General features: G+C 51.5%; 2 protein-coding genes across 3 annotated transcripts; both read left to right on the plus strand.

Moving 5' to 3' along the window:
• The first annotated feature begins 1062 nt into the window (after window positions 1-1062).
• wars2 (tryptophanyl tRNA synthetase 2, mitochondrial) lies at window positions 1063-10045 on the plus strand. 2 transcript variants are annotated; one of them, XM_049729187.2, is made up of 6 exons: window positions 1063-1247; window positions 6099-6353; window positions 7027-7107; window positions 7395-7600; window positions 7773-7894; window positions 8664-10045. In XM_049729187.2, exons 1-6 carry the CDS (start codon window positions 1134-1136, stop codon window positions 9110-9112), a joined length of 1227 nt encoding a protein of 408 aa, XP_049585144.1. In that variant the 5' UTR covers window positions 1063-1133; the 3' UTR covers window positions 9113-10045. The 2 variants fall into 2 exon arrangements, with proteins under 2 accessions (XP_049585144.1, XP_049585145.1); XM_049729188.2 differs by having other exon boundaries at window positions 1066-1247; window positions 7518-7600.
• Window positions 10046-12001: 1956 nt separating this feature from the next.
• tbx15 (T-box transcription factor 15) lies at window positions 12002-21982 on the plus strand. The gene is made up of 8 exons (XM_049729179.2): window positions 12002-12540; window positions 15539-15782; window positions 17025-17126; window positions 18331-18502; window positions 18729-18896; window positions 18970-19034; window positions 19946-20043; window positions 20505-21982. The coding sequence occupies exons 1-8, from the start codon at window positions 12315-12317 to the stop codon at window positions 21332-21334; spliced, it is 1905 nt and encodes a 634-aa protein (XP_049585136.1). The 5' UTR covers window positions 12002-12314; the 3' UTR covers window positions 21335-21982.
• Window positions 21983-22690: the final 708 nt, after the last annotated feature.

Here is a 22690-nt window from a genome sequence, read left to right on the forward strand (position 1 = left end):
GGTCGTCTGCATTTGTACAATAGCTTCATAGGCACGACGACAGTGAATGCTATCTATTCAGATCTGGCGCACACATTTTATTAGAGTGGCATTCCCGTTTGAACAATTCCATGGCTGCCTTGCAAGTAACCCGAGCTCTTTCTGTTTTATTATTATTCTGCATTTTTTGTCTCCCTCGTTGCAAAGAACTTTGCCTTGAGTCAAGTCGAGGAATTTCCAACTGGGTGCGCGATGGTGTGTGTGTGTGTGTGCGCGCGCGCGCGCGTCTGGTGGGTGGCCAGGAAACAGGAGCTGGAGCCACACGCGCGCGCGCGCACACGCACGCGCACAGACGCACACGCGGAGCAGCGTGGGAGACGGCAGCGGCAGTCGTTGCTTTGCGTTGCCTCGGGAAACGCTAATGAATATGGAATGACGCGCTCACGTTTTGCGTGGCAAACGCAACCAGATGCGGCAGATGTTGCCGACATGAAAGCTCCCAGGTAGTGGCGAGCCAGCGAGCGAGCGAGCGAGCGCGCCCCGCAGACACGCCGTTCGTCCGTCCGTCCGTCGCGTAACCCGACCCCCGTGTGCCGACTGATCGCTAATGTATAGGCGATGTGTGTCATCATAATAATAGGTGACAGCCACGCATGGAAAAGAGCTCAGCTCAGCTCAGCGCAGCGTAGCTCAGCTCAGCGCAGCGCAGCGCAGCTCAGCGGTCATGGGAAAACCAAGGCCAGCCAGTTGGGGCCCAGACACAACAACGAGGCGCACTTCAACAACCTGAAGAATGTCCCCCTTCAACACACCTTAATCAGCACCTTCATTTCTGCCTTAAAAGTGGCTCTTATTGGCACCACAACGGCACTCTGTTTCAACTCGAATTTGTTAGCGCCTTTATTTATTTCCACTTCAGCGGACTTGTTGCTCCCTAAAAACACCTCTTGATCTTAAACACGCTAAACAAGCTTTAATGACAAGTGCTGCAATTATGCAATGCGTTTCGAACCGTCAAACATGTAACAAAAGAAGGATAAAAGGTGACTGATGAGGAAACTCGCTCGAGCCGCGTCTGTTCTCCGACTGCTTTTGACCTCGCGAGGCTGCCGTACGAGCTGGCCGGCTGTGACGTCACCATCCCCTGCTCCAAGATGGCGCTGCCGGTGCGGTCCAAGCTTGCGCGACATGTGTTGCTCAGGTTCTCCAGGAGCTTTCAGCGAGTGCACCGAAGGTCTCTCTGCGATGGCGGCGTGTCGGAAAACAAGGTAAAGACGGAGATCGGTGCTAGTTGTCTTGTGTGTCTTGTGTGTCTTATGTGTCTTGTGTGTCGTGCTCTTTCCTGGGAGCCCGACTCTCCTCTTTGCCCTCACCTGCCTCGCCTCACTCCACCAGTGGTGGAAATGTCAACATCAGACGCTCGTATTTGTGAGCCTGTTGACAGTCAGCCTTTGTGTTTGTGTTTGTGTTTGTGTTGTGTGTTCGAACTGTGCGGACAATTTGGTCCGGTTGTTAAAGCTTGAGTTCAACGCTCGTTCGCTCTAAAATAGCACGGAGTAATATTCTAATAGGAATATAAGACTCGTTCATAGTCGTAGATGAGCGTCCTGATCACAATTTATTCATCAATAATTTAGTCACAGATATTATTTTCGAGTTCATTTTCTTGTAACTCTAGTTTACAAATATCTGTTAGGCAAGCACAACAATAAAACAATGTAGTTCCCGATTTCAATGTATTTCTTTGGGGTCAAGACCATAGATGGTGGCTTGTTGACAAAACAATTGCGCCGTAACGCCGCGTTGCCAACTTCCTTTCCACTTTCTTCGCCACAGTTGAAAAACAAACATTGCATTGCAGGACCTTGACGTTTGAACACAACCGGTGCAGCAGCTCCTACGCAAAGACAAAAACAATATTCCAAGCTAGCGCTTTTCCTCCTCTCCGTGACCACCTTTACTCCACCTCCGTTTCGACTTGACCCACTCGCGTCCAACTTTTGATTCCACTTGACACCGCCTCGCCTTCCACCTCAAACAGTCTTAGCGCAAGTGTGAAGAGAATTGAAGCAGCGCTCACGTGAAAATGTTGCTCACACGTGTGTGTGAGAATGTGGAACACGTGACGGAGAGGCGACACTTCATCCCGCAACCACATTAAAAAGGCAGAATGAGCAAAGGAAAAGAAACCTTTTTTCCAGGGCGTGAAGGGGAAGCGAAGGTTTGACGCCAATAACACCTCGGCCCCCTTTCGGGGAGCGTGACGAGGAAGGAAAAGCAACACTCCGTCCGTCTGCCGCCAGCTCCACCAAATTAGCAGCTCATCCATCGGTCAGCCCCACCTGCAAATGTTGGCGCCAGGCAAAAGTTTTCATGGGCCCGGGGGGCGTGCTTTTCTGTCCACTCGGCACCAAAATGCAAGAGTCCGTCTTCCGCCCGGGAACAGGATAACAACCAATTGCCCAAACGGCTTCCTTTTGTTGAGCTGCAAATGTGACTCTGCTTTCTTTTTTTATTTATTTTTATTTTATTTATTGGACCTTTCCGCTGTGGGTGTTCCCTTGGGATGAGCGCCGTCGGTCGCAGCAAGAAGGTCGGTCGCTGTGGTTTACGGGCGGGCCCGGCTGACCCCGGCCGCTAACTTCTCCCCCCTAATTGCGTCTGTCACTGGCCGGCAAGATCATATACTTGCTTGGGTTGCCCTCGTCAACTTTTGTCACTTTTGCGTAAAGTGGAAACGCTCGTTAAAGCTGGAGTTCCTAATGAGGCCGATGACTGTTTCCTGAGCCTTCCCCTCCCTTCTTGCCCCGGCCTCCCTCCGGGCCGTCTTGAAGTCTGGAGCCTTGTGAAGCCGCGGCTGGCCGGCCCGTGCAGGTTATTTTTGGAACGCTGCTGTTTTTGAAGGGGCTGCGCTCGCCATTAATCAGGCCGGCCGTGCCGCCCACCCGCCGGTGCCACACTGCGGCGTTTCTCTTCCTGCCCGGCCGCCGCTGCCGCTGCACAGCGTGACGCTCGGAGGAACCTCATCAATCTCACCTGTCCCGCCTTCACACGCAGACTTAATCAAATGCGCTCCTCCCTCCCTCCCTCCCTCCATCGGTGAAGGAAAAACAAACCAGCTTTGGGCTTCGCCGGTGACCCGCCGGCCGCTGGCCACCAAATATCAGGGCATAAATGAGGATGGGCACCGTTGGTGGGATCTGCCACGTCAGCGTTTATTCCCTCGGGCTCATTATGTAGCTGCATTCTTCTCTGCCCCGCCGAGGAGATTCTCGACTTGTTCAGCTTGGCTTCCCCCCAACCGACCGCACGGCCGACGCCAACATTCCGCAGGTGCAAATCCACCAAAGGCTTTTTCTGAAGAACCATCAAAATGAGGGCTTGGAACGGAGAGTTTTTGGGAAGAACAGTCCGGTTTTCTTTTTCGCTCAGTACCGGGTTTTGGACCTGCGGTGTGTTCTCACCTCGAACGAAAACACTGGCGATGTCGTAGAGTTCGCTTGACCAAGTGGGATGGTGGGGGGGGGGGGGGGAGGCACGTCAAGGTGAATTAACGTCGCCGTGAACACGGGACGGAAAAGGAACACTGGGCCCTCTGTGTGGGGATGCGCTGCGGGAGAGCCGAGGCGGTGGGGGGAAATCCTTCCGCCCTTCCATCTGCCGGGATGCGGCGCTGGCAAAGACGTGACACCGGAGTCCCCCCGCAAAGACTTGACGGTCGGCGGCGGCGGGGGGCCGAGCCAGTGGTCGAGCCAGCCGGCGGCGGGCGGCTGTCCCGCGCGCTTGTTGAAATTGGCACGCTGTGAAATGTCTTGGCTGCCGTGGAAGCCGCGTGGAAGCCCTGAAAGGATGCCCAGAGCACATCCACGGCCCAACAGATACGCTCTGTCGGGCCGGCCGTGATGAATAACCTTGACGGCTCTGCTGGAACGTCGTCGGCGACAATAGCCAAGCCTCGGCCAGAGAGAGAAAATGCTCTCCACCGCTGACCTAGCCTGGCCAAAACCGTCATCCCGAGTTGAAAAAGGCGTGGCCCGTTCACAACGAGCGCGCACTTATCGGAAGCCCGCGTTTGGACTCCGACGTGGAGCTCAAATTGGCACTGTATGCCGAAGAGTGCGCTGCTGTACAAAAAAGATTTTTGGGGGTCGCATTGCTACTGTATAGCGCTCACGGCCGCTAGGGGGCGCACGTGTCTGTGGCCAAATGCTGAGAAGAACTGAAAGTTTGGATGCTTTGGGTTTTGCTTTTGCAACATCACAGTCACTCAAAACTAGCCCCCCCCCATCCCAAAATTGGTCGCAGATGTGTGCAACGTCGGAAGTCAGCCATTTTAGTGGTAAGTGGCCAATGTCACCTTTGCTCAAGGGAAAAAAAAAAGTCAATCAGCCCTGGACACCGACAGCGAGTCGGCCATTTTGGTTGAAAGTGATGTCATTGTCTCCGCAGCCAACTGCCGCTGAGGAAATGCGCTCCCTCTTTGGCAAATGAAATCTAAAAAATTGAAAGAAAAACCCCAACGACTGTCGGCACGTCGAAGCCGAACCACGACGCCCCCCGCTCCGCTCTTGATATTTCAACGTCGACAGCAGCGGTCGCCAAGGCGACGAAAGCTTTGCTCTTTTGCGGCCGCCATGTGCTGAAGACATTACACGCTTTGTGTGTGTGTGTGTGTGAAGGCGGCGGGCCACGGCAAGCTTACGTTTGCGCTGTGTTTTCACACGTTTTCCCAGAATAGGTCTTCGCTTGTACCGTGCGCTGGGGGGGCGCAAATGCTTCCATCTGAAACTTGGACCCAAGAAACCCCAGCTGCCTCACGCTCAGCCTGACGGAAAAACAGCCGTCACTTCACGCGGAGGGGCAAAGAGCGAACGGGATGCCATGGCCGGCCGGCTGGCGAGCGAGCCTTTTTTCTCCCCCTCTCGGGTTCCTGAGGAGAGCCCTTTTCCAACATTTCTCTGGCTTCTTCTTCTGCAATGAACAAGCGACCGCACGGCGAGAAAATGTTGCATTAATCAGCCACAACAAAATGACATCCTCGCGCAAGAATGCTTAATAAATACAAGACGCCAGCCAGCCAGCGAGCGAGTGAGCAAGCGTGGAGCGGAGGCGTCGGAACATTTCAACTGCGAGCGAGGGATCGCACGGGAACTCGTCCGACTTTAACTCCACGTGGACAAGCTGGGAGCTCGCAAATGGAAGCCGCCACAAGCGACCCACCCGAGCGGGCCCAACCTCCCAGGCAACGTGGATGGTGCAAAAAACGAAAAAGAATGGACTCCATTTGATTTGGACAACTTTTTGCCTGACCTTGTGGGCCAAAATGCTCTGTGTCCTTTTTAAACCTCCAAAGTTAGGAAGTCCCCCCCCCCCCCCCTTTATTCTCCAATAATTTTATTAGAGGCGTGAAATATTGCGCAACAAATCATGTCGCGGCGCAGTGGCCGCTGTGATTTCAAAGCGTATCACCTTTTACAACCATTGCGCTTGTGTTGCGGCATCCGTCATAAAAATTAATTGCCGTACACCCGTGGCTGTCCGGCCTGTCATCGGGCGGGGGCTGATTTACCTCTTCCCCCACTCTCCCTCCCTCCCACCCTGCCTCCCACAAAGCGAGCTCAGGCAGGCCTTCCTTCCTCAGCGGTGTCTGGCCAGGTGACGGGCGCTTTGTAGCCGCTGCTGTTGACTCTGCTCGCCACTTGATTGGCTCAAATGACGCCATTAGCATGTCTGCGTGACTAATGGCTTCCCTCGGGGGGGTTAACATGTCAGCTGGAAGTGAGAACACACATGAGCCAGACTCGGGGTCCCGCTCGCGCCCCAGGTCGACCTCCAAAGAGGCTCGGCGCAATCACGCGGCGGCGGCTAATGAGCTAAGCGCTTCCGGCCTCTCCGGTGCATTTTTGCAAACGGCGACAGGCGCTCGTTCCGCGCTCGCCGGCCGATCTCGGCACCGCTCGGCAGAAAGGCCCGAGGAAATCCGATGAAAAGAAGGCCGCTCGTCGGGCTTGGCATTTCAATTCAAATGATGTTTTTTGGTTTTGCTAGTTAAGCCCTGGCAAGTGTTTGATATCTAGCCGTAATGCTCATGCTAAACGTTAGCGTGTTTTGCCGGGCAGGCGGCAGCGCAGCGGGTGTTCTCCGGGATCCAGCCCACGGGGGTCCCCCACCTGGGCAACTACCTGGGCGCCCTGGAGCAGTGGGCGTCCCTGCAGGAGCGCTACCCGGCGGTGCTGTACAGCGTGGTGGACCTGCACGCCATCACCCGGCCGCAGGACCCGCGCGCTCTCCGCACCAACATCCTGGACATGGTGGCCAGCCTGCTCGCCTGCGGCGTGGACCCGCGCAAGGCCATCCTCTTCCAGCAGTCGCAGGTGCGCAGCAGAGCGGCCAATCGCACGTCCCGCCCGCCGCCGCCTGCACATTTGACACAGGCCCTCCCTCCCTCCCTCCCTCCCTCCCTCCCTCCCTCCTTCACAAGCCTGACGCACCCGCCTTCCAAACGTAATCATGCAGTCCGACCCCTTGCTCGGAGCCCTCCACGGCTTCTTTACTATCTCGGAGTTGATCTTTGCGCCGTCGTCGCCTTGACCCGCCGCCGACACCCTCGCGTGCGCCTGCTTCATTCTCCTTTGACAGGACAGGATGGAAAGACACACAAACAGCAACCGCAGAGAAATGGCCGCTTTAACCGCATGAAAGAATTTCAGTGGCAAGGAGGAAGAAAGAAGAAAACAAACAAACAAAAAAAAAGAGCGAGGCCCCATTTTGCACGTTTTCATCACTGGAGCGACGAAGCGGCAAATCCCAGCGGCCGCTCGGCTGCAATTTGTCACCGCAAACGCTTTTCAAAGCCCAGAGGATGTCACATAAAGCAATGGAGCCGCGGCGCACTTCTGCGACTGTCCTTCCGTTTGGTTGGACCTGGGCTCATGTAAGCCTTTGGCCCCGTGCGCAGTACCTCCCGCCGCCTCTCAGGGGCCCCCTTCTCACTTGCCGTCTTGTTTGAAAACGTGACTCGTGTGAAAGCTTATCCGATCTCGGCAGGTGCCCGAGCACGCCGAGCTTTCCTGGATCCTCGGATGCTTGACCAGCATGCCCCGCCTCCGCCACCTGCCGCAGTGGAAGGTAGCCATGCAAAACACACACACACGCACACACACACACACAAGCTCATTTCTCCCCACGTGAGCAACGCCACATGCCGCAACTTGTGGCAAGCTCACATCTGTTTAGCTTTGCGCATTGGCCGTTCGGATTTTGTGAAAACCGAGGCGAGGTGTTTATTTGTTCAAGTGGACGAAACCTTTGGAATAGCAGCACGTGTTTTTTTTTTTCTCCTCCCGCCGCCGGGTGTCGGATTTCCATCTCGCTTCCCCGTCGTCGTCTGTTTTATTGCTTTCTCCACCTGCCAGATTTGTCCTCTTAATAGCCGTCATTTCCCGGACACATGCGGCGTGGATCGGGCCCCGAGGAGGCACCTTGTCCAGTCGGAAAATGTTCCCGTTTGGAGGCACCAAATGTCTTCTTTTGTCCAGATGAAGAGCACGCAGAAGAACGAAGGCAGCGTGGGCCTGTACACGTATCCCGTCCTCCAGGCTGCCGATATTCTCCTCTACAAGTGAGTGAGCCGGCCCAGGCCGTGCGCTTTGGCTCCAGGCCTCTAGGTGGCGATATGCCCCACCGCAGCTTTGATTTGATTTGATTTCCACGCTCAAGCACGTTTGCGCAAGCGCGTGTTCTCCAGATGATGCTCTGTTGACGTGCTCTCATCCGGGCGGGCCGGCTCTCAGGTCCACGCACGTCCCCGTGGGCGAGGACCAGGTCCAGCATCTGGAGCTGGCCCAGGACCTGGCTCGCATCTTCAACGCGCGTTACGGCGAGCCGCTCTTCCCGCACCCCCGCGCCTTGCTCAGTAAGGACACCTTCCCTATTTTTAAAAGCGTGTGCAGCGCAAGCCTTGCAATTAAACACACACATGGTCAACACACTCGCACGCACGCACACACACACACACACACACACACACACACACACACACGCCAAGCGCGCTTGTTTATTCCCAAGCGTCGTAAAAATACAAAATGGCGTCAGCAGTTTTGATGAAAGAAGCTTCTTTGCCACCAATAGGGTGATAATTGACTGCTGAGGGGGGCAGGACTTGTGATTGATCGGTGGCCGGCGGAGGGGATGCTCTGATCTGCAGCCGCCATCCTGTCTTTTTTTTTTTTCTTCTTTCTTTTGGAGGCCAATGGATGAGGTTTGAAAATTGGACAGGCTTTTCAGCTGCGCATCTCCAAACATTCAACCCTTAAATTTGTCTTTGCAACTTTTGAACGCATTTAAGAGAAGATGCGCGCTTCCAAATTGGTGTTCATCGTAGCAGACCCTGGTGACCTTTCCTAAAGGTTTTCTGCTGCCTCCCCCCCCCTCCTTTTCCCAAGAAGTCATACGAGTGCCATTTTGCCCGAAGGTTTCGGCTGAACATCGCCGTTTGTTGTGTCCCAGCTCTCGCTTTGTCGTTGGAGCAGACTACCCTCTTGCTAGCCCAGATTTTCTGATGCGCACCCCCGCACAAACATCTCAGTGGTGCGTGCGCACCCCCAAATAAGTGACCCATTTTCTATCACTTTGGACCCTGACCCCTTCTTCCTCCCTCCCTCCATCCATCCATCCGCACGCAGGCTCCACCCGTAAGGTGAAATCCCTTCGCGAGCCCTCCTCCAAAATGTCCAAGTCGGACCCCCAGACCATGGCGACCATTTACATCACGGACACGCCGGACGACATCGCCCTGAAAATCCGGCGCGCCGTCACCGATTTCACCTCGGAGGTGACGTACCACCCGGAGACGAGGCCCGGCGTGTCCAACCTGGTCAGCATCCACGCCGCCGCCGCCGCCATCAACGTGGACGAGGCCGTGTCGCAGGCCCGGGGTTTGGACACGGCGGCGTACAAGAAACTGGTGGCCGAGGTGCTGGTCCAGAGGCTGGCGCCCATTCGCCAGCGGCTGCTGCGGCTCCGGGCGGATGGCGCCCACTTGGAGGCCGTGCTGGACGAGGGGCGTCGCCGAGCCAGGGAGCTGGCAGCTCCCACCATACGGCAAGTCAGGAGATTGGTCGGATTCAGTTGACTTGGAAGTGGGAGCGCCCCATTGCTCCTTCTGCTTGCCTGTCATTTTCTTTGTCTCTTGTTTGTGACACAAACAATATATGCATTTTTTGATCATTTTTCTGACTATTGACAGACGGAATTGGAACAGAGGCCACCTGGTCTTTTTTGTTTTTAATTTTTTGTTTCCTGTCTTTGAAATGTTTTATTTTTCTGCATTCTTTTTGAATGCATGGCGGTCACAATAATTATGACACATTTTTAAATACTAAATTCAAATTGAAATACAAAAAATTGAGTTTTTCACCCAAAGTCAGGCGGTTGACGGGCAAACATGGCACAGATGCCCAGCTGGCTGGCTGGCTGGCTGGCTGATTTATTTATTTTTTGGGACATCACTTTATGCCTTTGCGGAGATTCATTTTCTTTTCTTTTCTTTCTTGTCTTTCAAGACTACAATTGGCAGAAATAATAACAAATGTCTGAATAGTCAATATTTCTGTTTTGTTTTGTTTGTACTTAAGTTAAAGTAATTACTTTTTCACTGATTATTTCCTCCGCAAAACGTCCTTTCCTCTTTTCTTCTTTTCCGCGATCATGATTACAAAAATTAGCAAGTCATATTTAAAAACGATAAATTATTATTATTATTGTTTTTTTGGGGTTTTGTTTGTAGTTTCTGACACACTTTTTGTGTTTGATGAAAATGTCAGACAACAGCTCACAGATGGCCATGACATTTATGGCCCCTGCGCGGTCCATTTTTTATGACATCACAGACTAAATCATCATGTTTTGAATCAAACCATTTGATCTGTGTTTATATTTTTTTTCTGGTTAAGAAATACAAAATAGGCCATGAGATGCATTCAAATACTAGAATATGTTATGTCCAAAACTCACAATTTTCACATGCATTGTTTTGATTCATAAATAAAATAAAATGCATTGTTAAGCACCTTTCAATTTTTGTCTCAACTGGGACGCAAATGTGAACATTAAATGTAGACATAGTTTACATGCATACAAAGTTGCCCAAAAAGGAACCATCCAAAGTTTTCGCCAACCCTAACCCTTTATTTTTCTTCATTTCCACAATTTTCTTGCCACCCTTATATAACGCCCCTCCACACACACACACACACACACACACACACACACACACACACACACACACACACACACACACACACACATTGTGTGTTAACCGCCCCCTAAATAAGGCCATTTTCGCACCCTTTAAAAAAAATCAACGTAAAATGAACGAACATGCGAAAAGTGCTATTTAGTTGATTTTAGTCTATAATAAACCAAAACGTGCAAACGTGTTTTATGAACACAAAAAAAAGTCACCACGCTGGACAATAATGAAAGCGACCTGCTTTAAACTGCAAAACAAAAATGACTGTTTAAAAGCATTTTGTAGAAAAAAAAAAAATCTCGTTACTTTTGTGCACAAAAAATCATGTCGCTGACTAGCTTTTATTTGAACATAAAACACGTCCTGCACGTGAGTGTGCGTGCGTGTGTGCGCGCGCGCGCTTTGCAGAGATCACTGGCTAATGATTTTTGGGGTTGTTGTTGCAGCACGTTTTAGTTGTTGCACTTGCAGGGGTCACTCGCTCGGGGTCAAAAGGGTTCTGCTAATTGCATATTAAAAACAGCAGCAGCGGCAGCCTTGCCTTGCCTTGCCTTGCCTTGCCTTGCCTTGCCTTGCCTTGCCTTCCCTTGACGCAGGCGCAGCGCGTCCACGTCCTCAAGCAGCTCATTCAAATCATGAAACCATGCCTGAAAGAAAAATACGACGGAAAGCAGAAACTATTCATTCATAATTCTCATATTTTGGTTTTAATTTTTTGAAATTTTAACAACATTCAAATCATGACCTGCATGATTTATGTTTCCCATATTTGGTCTGGATTTTCTTTATTTTTTAAATGGAGTCTTGATTGTACTGAAATGCAATCGGCCAAAGGTATTCTATACATTATTTCATAGGGCAATAAATCAAACGTAATAGGCGTTCATATAGTGTAATGCAATTAATATCATGAGCGTGTGTTTATGTGCGCGCGTGCGTGCGTGCGTGCGAGTGTACTTTAGTCCTGTTTTGCAGGTCCACATACAGAGATGTAAAAAAGCAACGGGATCTTTGCACTTGCTCGGTAAATACATGAAAATAAAGTCAGACATCCTTAAAAAAATGATATGACTTGGGTTGGATTTTTAGGTTTTGGAGTTTGTAATACTTGATCTATTTTTGTTGGCGTTTCCTCGTAATTGTGTATTTTTGAAATAGAAATTCAACGGCACACAGCGGCGTTAATTATTATCGAAATGCGTAAGGCATGCACATATTGCTATTCCCCCTTCAGTAACTACTTTTCAATATATGTGACTATTAAAAGCACACAAACGTCATTGTGGTTGTGTGATTTTTTTTTTTTTTTTTGAAAACCAGAAATATTTGTGATGACGGATTTTTTTACGTTTTCATAAACCACCCGTTAACTTGTATGAATGTATGTCATCAACTTATAAATGGAATCATTACATTCCCACTTGTTGGTCACAACATATTTGTTGGAATGAGTTAGTGGTGAAATAGACAATGTGAAATACAGGCACATAAGGTGTATTTGTTAATCATGTCTTTTTTGTACATATCCATATCTCATCGTGCATGGGAGTCCTCTGCGACCCAAGATCGGTTTTCCTTTACGCTTTTTAATAAGATTCAAATCAATAATCGTCAGCGAAATTGATGTTGCTTATTTGGCATGTGCGTGTGATTGACAGCTGTTGTGAACTCTTCCAGTTTGGTTGCGCGTGCATTCCGGGTCGTGAGGCAGCCAGGCAGGCAGGCAGGCAGGCAGGCAGGCAGCAGGCAGGCAGGAGTGGCTCGCTCTCACGCCATTGGTGAAGAAAGTTTGGCTGGCAGCTCGCTCTCATTCCCGATTGGACGTCGGGAGCGGCCCCTCCCTCGGCATAAAAAAAACCCAACAAGTTCTATCTATCGGAGCGATCGAATCAATCAGAGGCGACGAGCCCAGCACTCACTCCACCATGGCGGCCCGAGGAAGCTCCACGCAACGCTCCAGCTTCGCCTTCGCCGTCTGAGTGCTGGATTACTTTTCGGGGTTGCTTTTTTGCGGGGGGAAAAAACGTCTCCGTGGCCACGCGCGGTTTGGACCGAGCGGGTGCTTCGCTGTGCTCCGTCCGACATGAGTGAGAGAAGGCGTTCGGCCGCCGCTCTGAGCTCGCGAGCCCACGCGTTCTCCGTGGAAGCCCTGATCGGCTCGAGCAAGAAGCGGAAGCTCCGGGCGGCTGCAGCCGCCGCCGCCGCCGCAGCTGCAACGGCCGCCGCCTCCGGCGTCGGCTGGGACCACCACAAGGACGACGACGACCTCCATTTGGACGACCCGGCACACTGTCTCGACATAGACCCTGGTCAGTACGCATGCTCCCAACACCACACACGCACTTTTGACATTTCTTTTCTTTTATTCATTTGCATAAACCATCGTGTTCATTAACCGGACAGCAATGTTTTAACCGGTCCTGCAAGGAAGCACGGATCGCCGTGCAAATACGCGAAGGCTGACCGCAGGCCCGCGGGAGCGCGCACGTTCAAGTGCACGTCCCAAATCCTAAAAAAAAAAAAGGCTCTCACAGTTTTCAATTGCCCCAAAAAATGTAACATGCATATCATTTAAATAACGCCAAGTTATACGTTTGAATAAGATGAATTACTCTTTGAAATGTGGCTTGTAATGATACCAAGATGACGTTAAAGAACGTATACATTGTTCAATGCCGTGACAGTGAAAGCACGCAAACAACCATGTTGGAATTTGCACTTGATAAATGAGCGGATGAGCAGTTAAAGACGTCACACCAAAATAAGGCTTTGAGCGAAATCAAATCTTCGGGATATTTATTTTTTGATCAATGGAACGGAAAAACGAAACAAACAAACAAACAAACAAACAAAACAATTATTTTCCAAACTTTTTGGCCGTCTTTGTCAGATAGCTTTGATTGATAGTGCGTGCGCACGTCCCAAAACAAAAGACGTCCTTGAGTTGTTAGTAGCATCATGCGATGCCATATGTCTTTTTCTCATTTGCGTGAATGAACACACACATTCTCGCGCGCGCACCGGTGTCATAATTCTTTCAATTGATATAGCCCTATAGCGCTAGATTGAAATGACACACCTAATGTTGTTATTTAATTACACATATTTAAGGGGGAAAGTTGTTTGACTATTTGGTCAAAATTCAAATAAAATGAATGTAAAATGTCAATCTGTAAATGCTTTTAAAATCTGCAAACCGTTCATCTGTTTCAGCAAGAATGTGAAGGGGGGGAAAAAATCCAATACTGGTAATATGAAAAATGTTCAAATGAACACCAAATACAATTCAAATATCTGAAAAAAAGTCTGGCTTGAAAAAGAAATTAAAATATGGACATAAACAAATCAGTAATACGTATATTTTGATAATCGCATGAAATGAGCGCTGCAATCTTTTAGGGTGTAAATATTGCCGACATTGGCTTGAAATCTTCCAAAAGGAGAAGACAATGATTGATAGTTGTTTACTGTCCGTTTAGCAAATGTACCGAAGCATTCCCAAAAAATTATAAGGTTCGTCTATCAACGAAATGTAGTTTGACCCAAAATGAAATTGATTATTGCCTGATGAGCGACGCGCGCAAAAAAGACATTGACGCGATTGTGTGCATGCAATCAAGAGATGCATCCATCCTTCCGGTCACTTTTGAAATCACTTGACGAAGCTGCGGCACATGCGAATTTAAAATACGAGCAAGCTGCAGCGGAAGAAAAGGCAAAATTAAAGTCAGACTGCGGCGGCGGCGGCGGCCGAGCTGCTTTCGGGCGCCCATGCAGAGCAGAGCAGAGCAGAGCAGAGCAGAGCAGAGCAGAGCAGAGCTGAACCTCGCACGCGGTCGCCGGCCTGGTCTCTCGCCTGCACCGCTCGGCCTCGCTCGCTCGCTCGCTCGCTCGATCGGCCTCGGCCTCTCGCTCGGCCTCGCACACAACCAAGCAACGCAAAGACGCACCATTCTCGACTTACCATGAAATGTTAAGTAGCTATACTCACCATTTTTGCACAATAAATGTTCCTTTTTTAATTTTTTTACATTGATGCGACACCGCACACGGTACACTCACTATTCACAAATACACACACGCACGCACGCACGCACAAACGAGCGTGTGTCCTTGCGTGAGGCCAAATACACACCTGTTTATGCGGCAAAAAATAATTCCGGGAAAAGCGCCTCGTGCATTTCCAAAGGCTCAAAGAGATGTTTTGCCACTCAAACATGTTGGCGGCCATGACTGGCTTGTATTCCAACGACACCACCAAAAAGTTCCACCAACGAAAGTTTGCCAACTCGAACCGAGCCGGGAAAATGCTCCATTCCATTCTATTGCAATGGTTGGGAAAACATCGCTAAGAAGCTCGGGCGAAGGGCAACATTTGCTCCCTTTTCCTGCACCGCCGGAAACCAAGACTCGAACAAGCGGCCGGGCGGAAGGGTGCATGCCGGGCGGGCGGGCGGGCTGGCTGGCGGGCGGGCCCGTTGACAGCTCCAGCGCGCTCCGACTTTCCGTTCAAATGTACACATCTGCGTGCGCCATATGCGCATGTCGTCCATGTGCGCATATGTACGCGCGCATCCATTTGGACGCCAGCTTCAAAAACAATATGGCAAGCACGTGCACGTGAAAATGCAAGTGAAGCAACCAAACAGCTGCTTGCGTGTTGTCGTGTGATGACGTCAACAAGTGTATGGACGCGTTTAAATGTGTTTGAAAAATGGACTTGACATCACGCATTTCCCAATCTTTATCTTTTCTTTGTTTATTTGCATGGTGCCAGGTGCAAAAAGTTCCATCTGGACATGCACGCGCTTCAGCTCCTAGAAGCAGGGCCACTTGGCGTGTAATAATATCATATCTGGCGATAAGTGAAAATCACATCACAGCGGAGCATTTTCAATTTAGCTTTGCTCCTAGACATGAAAATAGAGTTGACTGGAATTGAAGACCTAAAAATTGAATGGGGAAAAAAAAAAGTTCATTCATTCATTCATTCGATAAAAGCTTTGCTTCAGTTCCCCGGGATTAAGCTGCGATAAAATAACCGTTTCAATAAATAATAAACAATTGCTCGATCCATGCACAGTTAGACCAGACCGTTGCAGCTCAAATGGAGGAAAAGAACACAAACAAGCGGTCGTGCAGAAACATCCGCCGCCTTCATGTAAGGCGCAATTTGAATGGCAGTCATGCAAACGTAATTTGCTCGTGTCGGTGCTGTGGGACGCCGCCCACGCCAAACGGCTAATTTCTTCTTCTTCTTCTTCTTCTTCTTCTTCTTTCCTTCCTTCCTTCCCACTCGCGGCGCAGACTCGGAGGCGAGTCCCGGCTCGGACGGCTCCGACCTGGTCGACGGGACGTCGTGCTCTTTCGGCGAGCTGACCGCGGCGGGAGGTGGGGGCGGCCCGCGCGAGGCCTCCCCGCAGCCGCCGCCGGCGATCTCAGCAGTCGCCTGCGCGTCCATGGATGATATCCACGTGGAGCTGCAGTGCGCCGACCTGTGGAAGAGATTCCACGACATCGGAACCGAGATGATCATCACCAAGGCTGGCAGGTAACCCCCAAAATAGAGCAACACCAGTGAGGCTCCTGAGCTGCCTTGAACGTCCTTGCAAAAAAAAAAAAAAAAAAGTATTGTCATTTTTGGGGAATTTTTGTCAAAATACATAGTTGCTTCATCAAATAAAAATACAAACCTTTTTTTTGTAAAATATAGCTCGATCGACTCGATTTAGTATCCACGTTTATCATTAACAACATACATCAAATATGATGTTTTAAATTTGGAGATGATGCAATATCAACATGTCAAAGCTGCATCAATAGGCGAGACCAAGACGAAATGAGCGTTAGTGGAAGAATAAGGGGGTGAGTGCACGCACGGACGGACGCTAGATAGATCAATAGATCGATCGATCGATCGATCGATCGATGTGGGCCGCTTGATCATGCAGGTCCACCCGCGAGCAAAGGACGGGAAAGGCAGAAGCGGCTGTTTGCTTTTCGTGGCTTTGAATTACGTGCAGCGTCTCCTCGAAAGGCGGCCGCGCGCCAAGCCGACAGCTGCTCCTCATATTCCGTCCGACCTTCTCACGGAGCCAGATGAGATGGCAACCTGCATGGCCTCCCTAATAAAGTGACCACCGACCGACTCATTTTACGACTGCGCTCTCTCCCTCTCTCTCTCTCTCTCTCTCTCTCTCTCTCTCTCTCTCTCTCTCGTGCGAAGTTTGTTTTCGTCTACTCTCGTTTTATGCCTTTCCATCTTTTCTTCATGTCGCGATAAGAACGGCGAGATCAGCACTTCTTTCTTTCTTTCTTTCTCTCTTTCTTTCTTTCTTTCTTTCTTTCTTTCTTTCTTTCTTTCTTTCTTTGTTTCTGCCGGCCCAAACGAGCGCCGTAAAACAGCGGCGCGTCGGCGTCCGGCCACGATGACGGCGACCAGGAATTTGAATCAACTGCGTGCTCGGCCCTCGTGAGATCATTCCCACGTTTATTGATCCCGCCGAGTCGTCGCCTTTCTTTCTTTCTTTCTTTCTTTCTTTCTTTCTTTCTTTCTTTCTTTCTTTCTTTCTTTCTTTCTCCCCATGTGCTGCTCGCTTTTGCGAATAGGCGAGAAGCTCCCCAACGAAGCCGTTCGTACGCGCAATGCTAGGTGTCTTTGAAACAAGGCCAAGCATCTTGCTTTGTTTTCTCCCGCATGATATGACCATTTCCAAATTTTATTTGTATTTTTTTGGATTGCTAATCGTTGCGAATAAATCGGTGACTTATTGTTGCTGGTTTGCTGCCTCAGGAGGATGTTTCCTGCCATGCGAGTCAAGATCGCCGGCCTGGATCCCCACCAGCAGTACTACATCGCCATGGACATCGTTCCCGTGGACAACAAGCGCTACCGGTGAGCGAGCGAGCGAGTGAGCGAGCCAGCCGCCAAGCAAATGGGCAACTTGTATGGTTGTGCCTCTTGTGAATTTGCGTCCGTCGAAGCGACGTTTCTAGTGCCTGTCGCTCGCTAGTGCCGACCGAGCGAGCGAGTGCGTGGGCCGAAACGTGGCACTGACGCTGGCGCCGAGCATTTGCATTGAAAGGGCTTCAAATGTCTTTCCGCAAAACCTCATTGTCATTTTTCTGCCACCAATTAAATGTGTTGACATCCAGGAAACTATTTGCAGAAGTTGTTGACGGCACTAATCTGGGTAATCTCGCGGAGGATATATAGTTGGCCTCGTAATTCGGCTAGCAAGTTTTATTTTTTGTCGCCAAAGAAGCCTCAATTGAAAACGCTGACATCCTGAAGAGATTTAGGACCTTATTTTTTGAAACGACTTTTGACTGAGAAAATGCGCAAGGGGCGTGACGGCAATAAACACGTGTGGCGTAAGCCAAAGGAGCAACGTGTCACTTTGTCACCGCAAATATTGTCCACGATCAAATAGATCCAAACATGAAGCATCAACAGTGCATTGCAAAAGAATTCATATGCGTTCGTTTTACACGAGACGTTTTCTTAATGAAAATAAAATGGAAAAAACAGACCCAAAAAAGTGAATGGGACACAATACCCAACGTCCTGACAGGTTTGCGTGTCACCAAAAGGCCCAATTGTACTTGCCATATTGTTCCGCGCTTGCAATAAAAAGGACAAGAAGCTTTCAAAGCGTTTGGAAGGAAAAACGCGCGTCTGTTTGCACTTAACGCTCGTGGCTAATAAGTAGCGCGTGTGCGCATTAACCAGCCAAAGCAAACAAACGTGAAATTAGCCGAACCGGTGTCAACTTTGATACCAATCATCTTGTCAAATGATGAAGATTATTCTTAAAAAGGAAAACGTTGTTGTGCTTGCTTGGATGGGAGGCGTCAGCCTTTGCGCTGCCGCGAGCCGAGCTAGCCTTCAACGAGCGATACGTTGCCTCCCAGCCCAGCGACACGTTAGCGCCGTGCCAAGTCAATAGGTGAGCGTCAAAAACATCAGCGTCAGCGTTCATGTTCACGGTTGAGGCTGCCCTTTCGCTTGTGACGCGAAGCACCGAAAGGACCACTCGCCTCCCATTTTGGCCAGCAGAACTATTGGCGGCTCACTCATGTTGTTGTTTTGCGGGCAGGTACGTGTACCACAGCTCCAAGTGGATGGTGGCGGGCAACGCCGACTCGCCGGTGCCGCCGCGGGTCTACATCCACCCGGACTCGCTGGCGTCGGGCGACACCTGGATGCGGCAGGTGGTCAGCTTCGACAAGCTCAAGCTGACCAACAACGAACTGGATGACCAAGGACACGTAAGCGGCCGGCCCGCCCGCTTCTTGTTTGACTTTCCTGGCTCGGTTTAAGCACAAACGTCGCCCGTTGAGCGCCGTCGAGTGCGAACAAGGACGAGAGCGCTCGTCCTCTGGCTGATCCCGCGCTGGCGACATGTGCCGCAAATATGTTCCTTGGCTCCATCTGGAGTCGAATGTTTGAATCCCGCTCGGGCATCGGCTGGAGTGACGGCTGTTTTTCCCGCAGATCATCCTTCACTCCATGCACAAGTACCAGCCTCGCGTTCACGTCATCCGCAAGGACTTCAGCGGCGAGCTGTCACCCAACAAGGCGGTGCCGGCCGGCGAGGGCGTCAAGACCTTCAGCTTTCCCGAGACCGTCTTCACCACCGTCACCGCCTACCAGAACCAGCAGGTGGCGTAGCCGTCCTCCTCGGAGGCCGTGCGACCCGCCGCGCTTACCGTCGCCGTTCTTCTTCTCTCGGCAGATCACCAGATTAAAGATCGACCGGAACCCCTTTGCCAAAGGTTTCCGGGACTCTGGCAGAAACAGGTGCGTGCGTGCGTGCGTGCGTGCGCGCGTCTGGCCGACGCTCTCGTTGTGTCCAAAGCAGTCGTCGCCGGCCACGGAACTAGTGGCTGTTCTGGTCCCGGACGAGGCTCGTCCAGACTGAGGTCGTCTGCGTGAAAGGGGGCTCCCGTTTGTGAGCCGCTCGGGTCGCTGTTTGTTTGGAGCCAACCACGTCGGTTGGACGGGCAGATCAGATCGTTCGTTGGCTTCTGTTGCGTCCGTGGTGACATCATACCTTCCTTGTCTGTCTTTGAATCAGCGCGTTGGAGGGATTGGGCGGGGGGGAACATGAAAGCAGCCCCCGTCATCTGGTCCGCATTATTGGCGGCGCGGACATCTTTTTTCGCTTTTCAAACAATAGACTTTGTGATTTATGGCCGAGCGTTAAAAGGAAAAACGGCAACACATGAGACGATAACGCTCGCCGAACGTCGTCAAAATGAAACCGAGAGAGCCTCTTCGTCTCCGGTCCCCTCGCAATTTCGACCTGACCCCAATAAAGATCATCAGGCCGTAATCAAATCTGAGAAGTGACAAATATTGCTCCCTAATTCACGGCCAAAGTCCAACATGCCATTTTCATCTGGTGCTGACATTCCAAATTGTAAAAGCGTGGCATCAAACAAAATGGATGCATTTTTTCTTAATGAGCCTGAATACGTATATTTCCCACTGCTCAGTCACATATTTCAGCGCTACTCCGTCGTCCAGTTAGCGCTAACGCGGTCAAGTGGGAGTTGAAAGCGGGCCAGTCGGTTGGTCTCTTTGGCGCAGACCGCCGGCCGGGCTTCCCAGCCTGGTAGACTTTCTTCCAAAGGCGCGTCTTCCAAATTGACTTGCGGCGGCCGGTTGAGCTGAAGCCATGCCAACTTTGCAACTTTGTTGCGGTTCAGGACGGGCCTGGAGGCCATCATGGAGACGTACGCTTTCTGGAGGCCGCCGGTGAGGACGCTCACCTTCGAGGACTTCACCAACATGCAGAAGCAGCAAGGTCAGTCCAGCAGACTTCGGCTTTTCAATTCAAAACAAACTAACAAACAAACAAACAAACAAACAAACAAATCATTTGCACCATTTTCCACCATTTTCTCTGTTAGAGTGGAAAAAAAAGAACTTAAGACGAGTCACAGTATTTCCTTTGCACATAGAACAACCCAGTCCAAAAACTCATTTTCTGCCCGCATGTCCTGCAAAGAAAGCAATGATGGCGCCCCCCCCCCCCCCTCCCCCTCCCCCCACTTGTCCCGCATGCTCCACCTGCAAACGTAGCAGTCTACGTCGCATGGTTTGCTTGCCACTTTTGCCAGTGGATGCCCTCGCCAAGACGATCTGCATGCATCTGCATGCATCAGCATGCGTGGCCGGCCTGCCCGCCGACGCGCCCGCCCGCCCGCCTGCCCGCCAGCCAGCGCCCACGGTGCTGAAAATGTGCCTGCCGTTTTGTGTGTTCAGGCGGCAGCACGGGCACGTCCCCGACCGCTTCCAGCACGGGCACACCCTCCCCCTCCGGAGCCGCCCACCTCCTGTCCCCGTCCTGCTCGCCGCCCGCCTTCCACCTGGCGCCCAACACCTTCAACGTGGGCTGCCGGGAGAGCCAGCTGTGCAACCTGGGCTTGCCCGAGTACCCGCCGTGCGCCCGCAGCAACATGGCGGCGCTGCAGGGCTACGGCGGCCTGGCCGACGGCTCCTACGGACGCCTGCAGGCGGCGGGCGGGGGCACGGCAGCGGGCGTGGCCTCCGCCCAGCCCGCCGACTCCTTCCTGCCGCAGAGGACTTCCTCTTTGATCAGCATGCAGGGAGGCGCTTCCGGGGCCGGCGGCGGCGGCAAAATGGATGCCTACGGCGGCCAGCTGGGCTCCTTCCCCGCCTCGCAGTTGCAATACGTGATGCAGGCCGGCGCCGGCGGGTCAGCGGGCGCCTCGGCCGCCGCACCCTCCGGATCCTCCTCGTCTTCGGCTCACGTATTCGGCGGGGGCCACCACCACCACGTGCAGCAGGGCTCCTACAACGCCTTCTCCCTGCACAACCCCTACAACTTGTACGGCTACAACTTCCCTGCCTCGCCCCGCCTGGCCACCAGTCCTGAGAAGCCCCAGGGGGGCCTGCTGTGCCCCCCGGGCCAGGCCGGCGCCTTCGCCGAGCGCCAGTACCTGTCCAACGGCAACGTGGACACCATGCACATGAGCGGCGGCGGCGGCGGCGGGCAGCAGCAGGGCGCCGCCGCCGCCTGCGACGCTCGCCAGTACGGGGCCCCCTCCCAGATGTCCATGCACATGGTGTAACCATGCAGGCGGGGACAAACCCAAACGGAAATTTGGAAGACAAAAGGATGCGACTTTGTGAATGCGCCCCTCTTCTTAAAAAGCTCTTGTGGGGGACGTCCTTACTACTATTAAACTTTATGTTCGGGGTGGCATGTGCAGTAGGCATGATGAGGGCTGGAAGCGGAATTGCGGGCGGTCTTGGGGTTGGCACCTCAGGTGGGGCGGGCAGAGATCTGGGGACCTGTCTTGTTAAACACGTTACCGAAACAAACCCCCCCCCCCCCCCCCCTTCACGGGCAACATTGACCCCCAAGAAAAGACCTTTGACAGACTGAAACCTGCTGTCACTATTTTGGAGTGGATTACTCGTATGTCTTTCAGCATATCAAACATATATATATATATATATATATATATATATATATATATATATATATATGTGTATATATGTGTGTCAAATCAGTAAGTGTCAATGTGTGAATTTATCAGCAATAGCCAAGCAGAGTTGCTCAGGTGTGTGTTTTGTGGTATTTATGTGCTGAGCAGTCCCACGGTTGTTATTCAAATGTGTGATATAGCAAGAAAGAAATGTCTTTGCGCAAATGTAAATAAAAAAAAAAAAAAAAGTGCCAAGCACATAAGAAGCTCAATAAACGTTTAAATTCACGCACGTTTTCATTTCCTTTAGCAATGTGGCCAAAATTCCCCAGAGGACAGAACCTTGAATGAGTATCTGGAACGTGAGCCAAAAGAATCTTTTTTGCCTTTGTCTGGCTGTCTGTCTGTCTGTCTGTCTGTGTGTGTGTGTGTCCTATTTGCTGCTACTTTTGCTGGACATTGGTGACGGCAGCAGACAAGTCAGCCCTTCCTTTTCCTGACACCTTTTTGCCATTAGAAGCTGCGCCGAGGTCTCCCGAGTAAGCTCGCACCGCTCCGTCAGCTTACTTGTGCGCCGTAATGTTCCGTTACGTAACGTTAGCTGTTGTGTTTTTTTTCCGGACGCAAGCGAACGGCAAGAGGGGCCCCGAGGGGGCCCGAGGGCCCGAACCCAGTCACTTCTCACACATACGGTGATCAAATTGACACGGTCGGCGGAATCAGTGCTGCGTCACGTCCACCAAAAGTTTTCTCCTTCTTGCCTGCGGGGCCAATCGGCGTCCATTACACGCCTATTTCTAGCCAATCACGCGCGTGAAATATCAGATGCGGGCCATCATCACAAGCGCCGAGACGATTGGAACCACCTGTTGTTTTTTTCCCCCCTCTGAGCGGGAGGGACGTGATTTCATAATTTTGGCGGCGCGCCACCCATGCGGACGTTATTTCCATCCGCCGCCGATTCATCAATGGCTTAATGGACCGTGCGCCATCCAT

This window comes from Syngnathus scovelli, chromosome 8, assembly GCF_024217435.2.
Source record: "Syngnathus scovelli strain Florida chromosome 8, RoL_Ssco_1.2, whole genome shotgun sequence".
Lineage (NCBI taxonomy): Eukaryota > Metazoa > Chordata > Actinopteri > Syngnathiformes > Syngnathidae > Syngnathus > Syngnathus scovelli.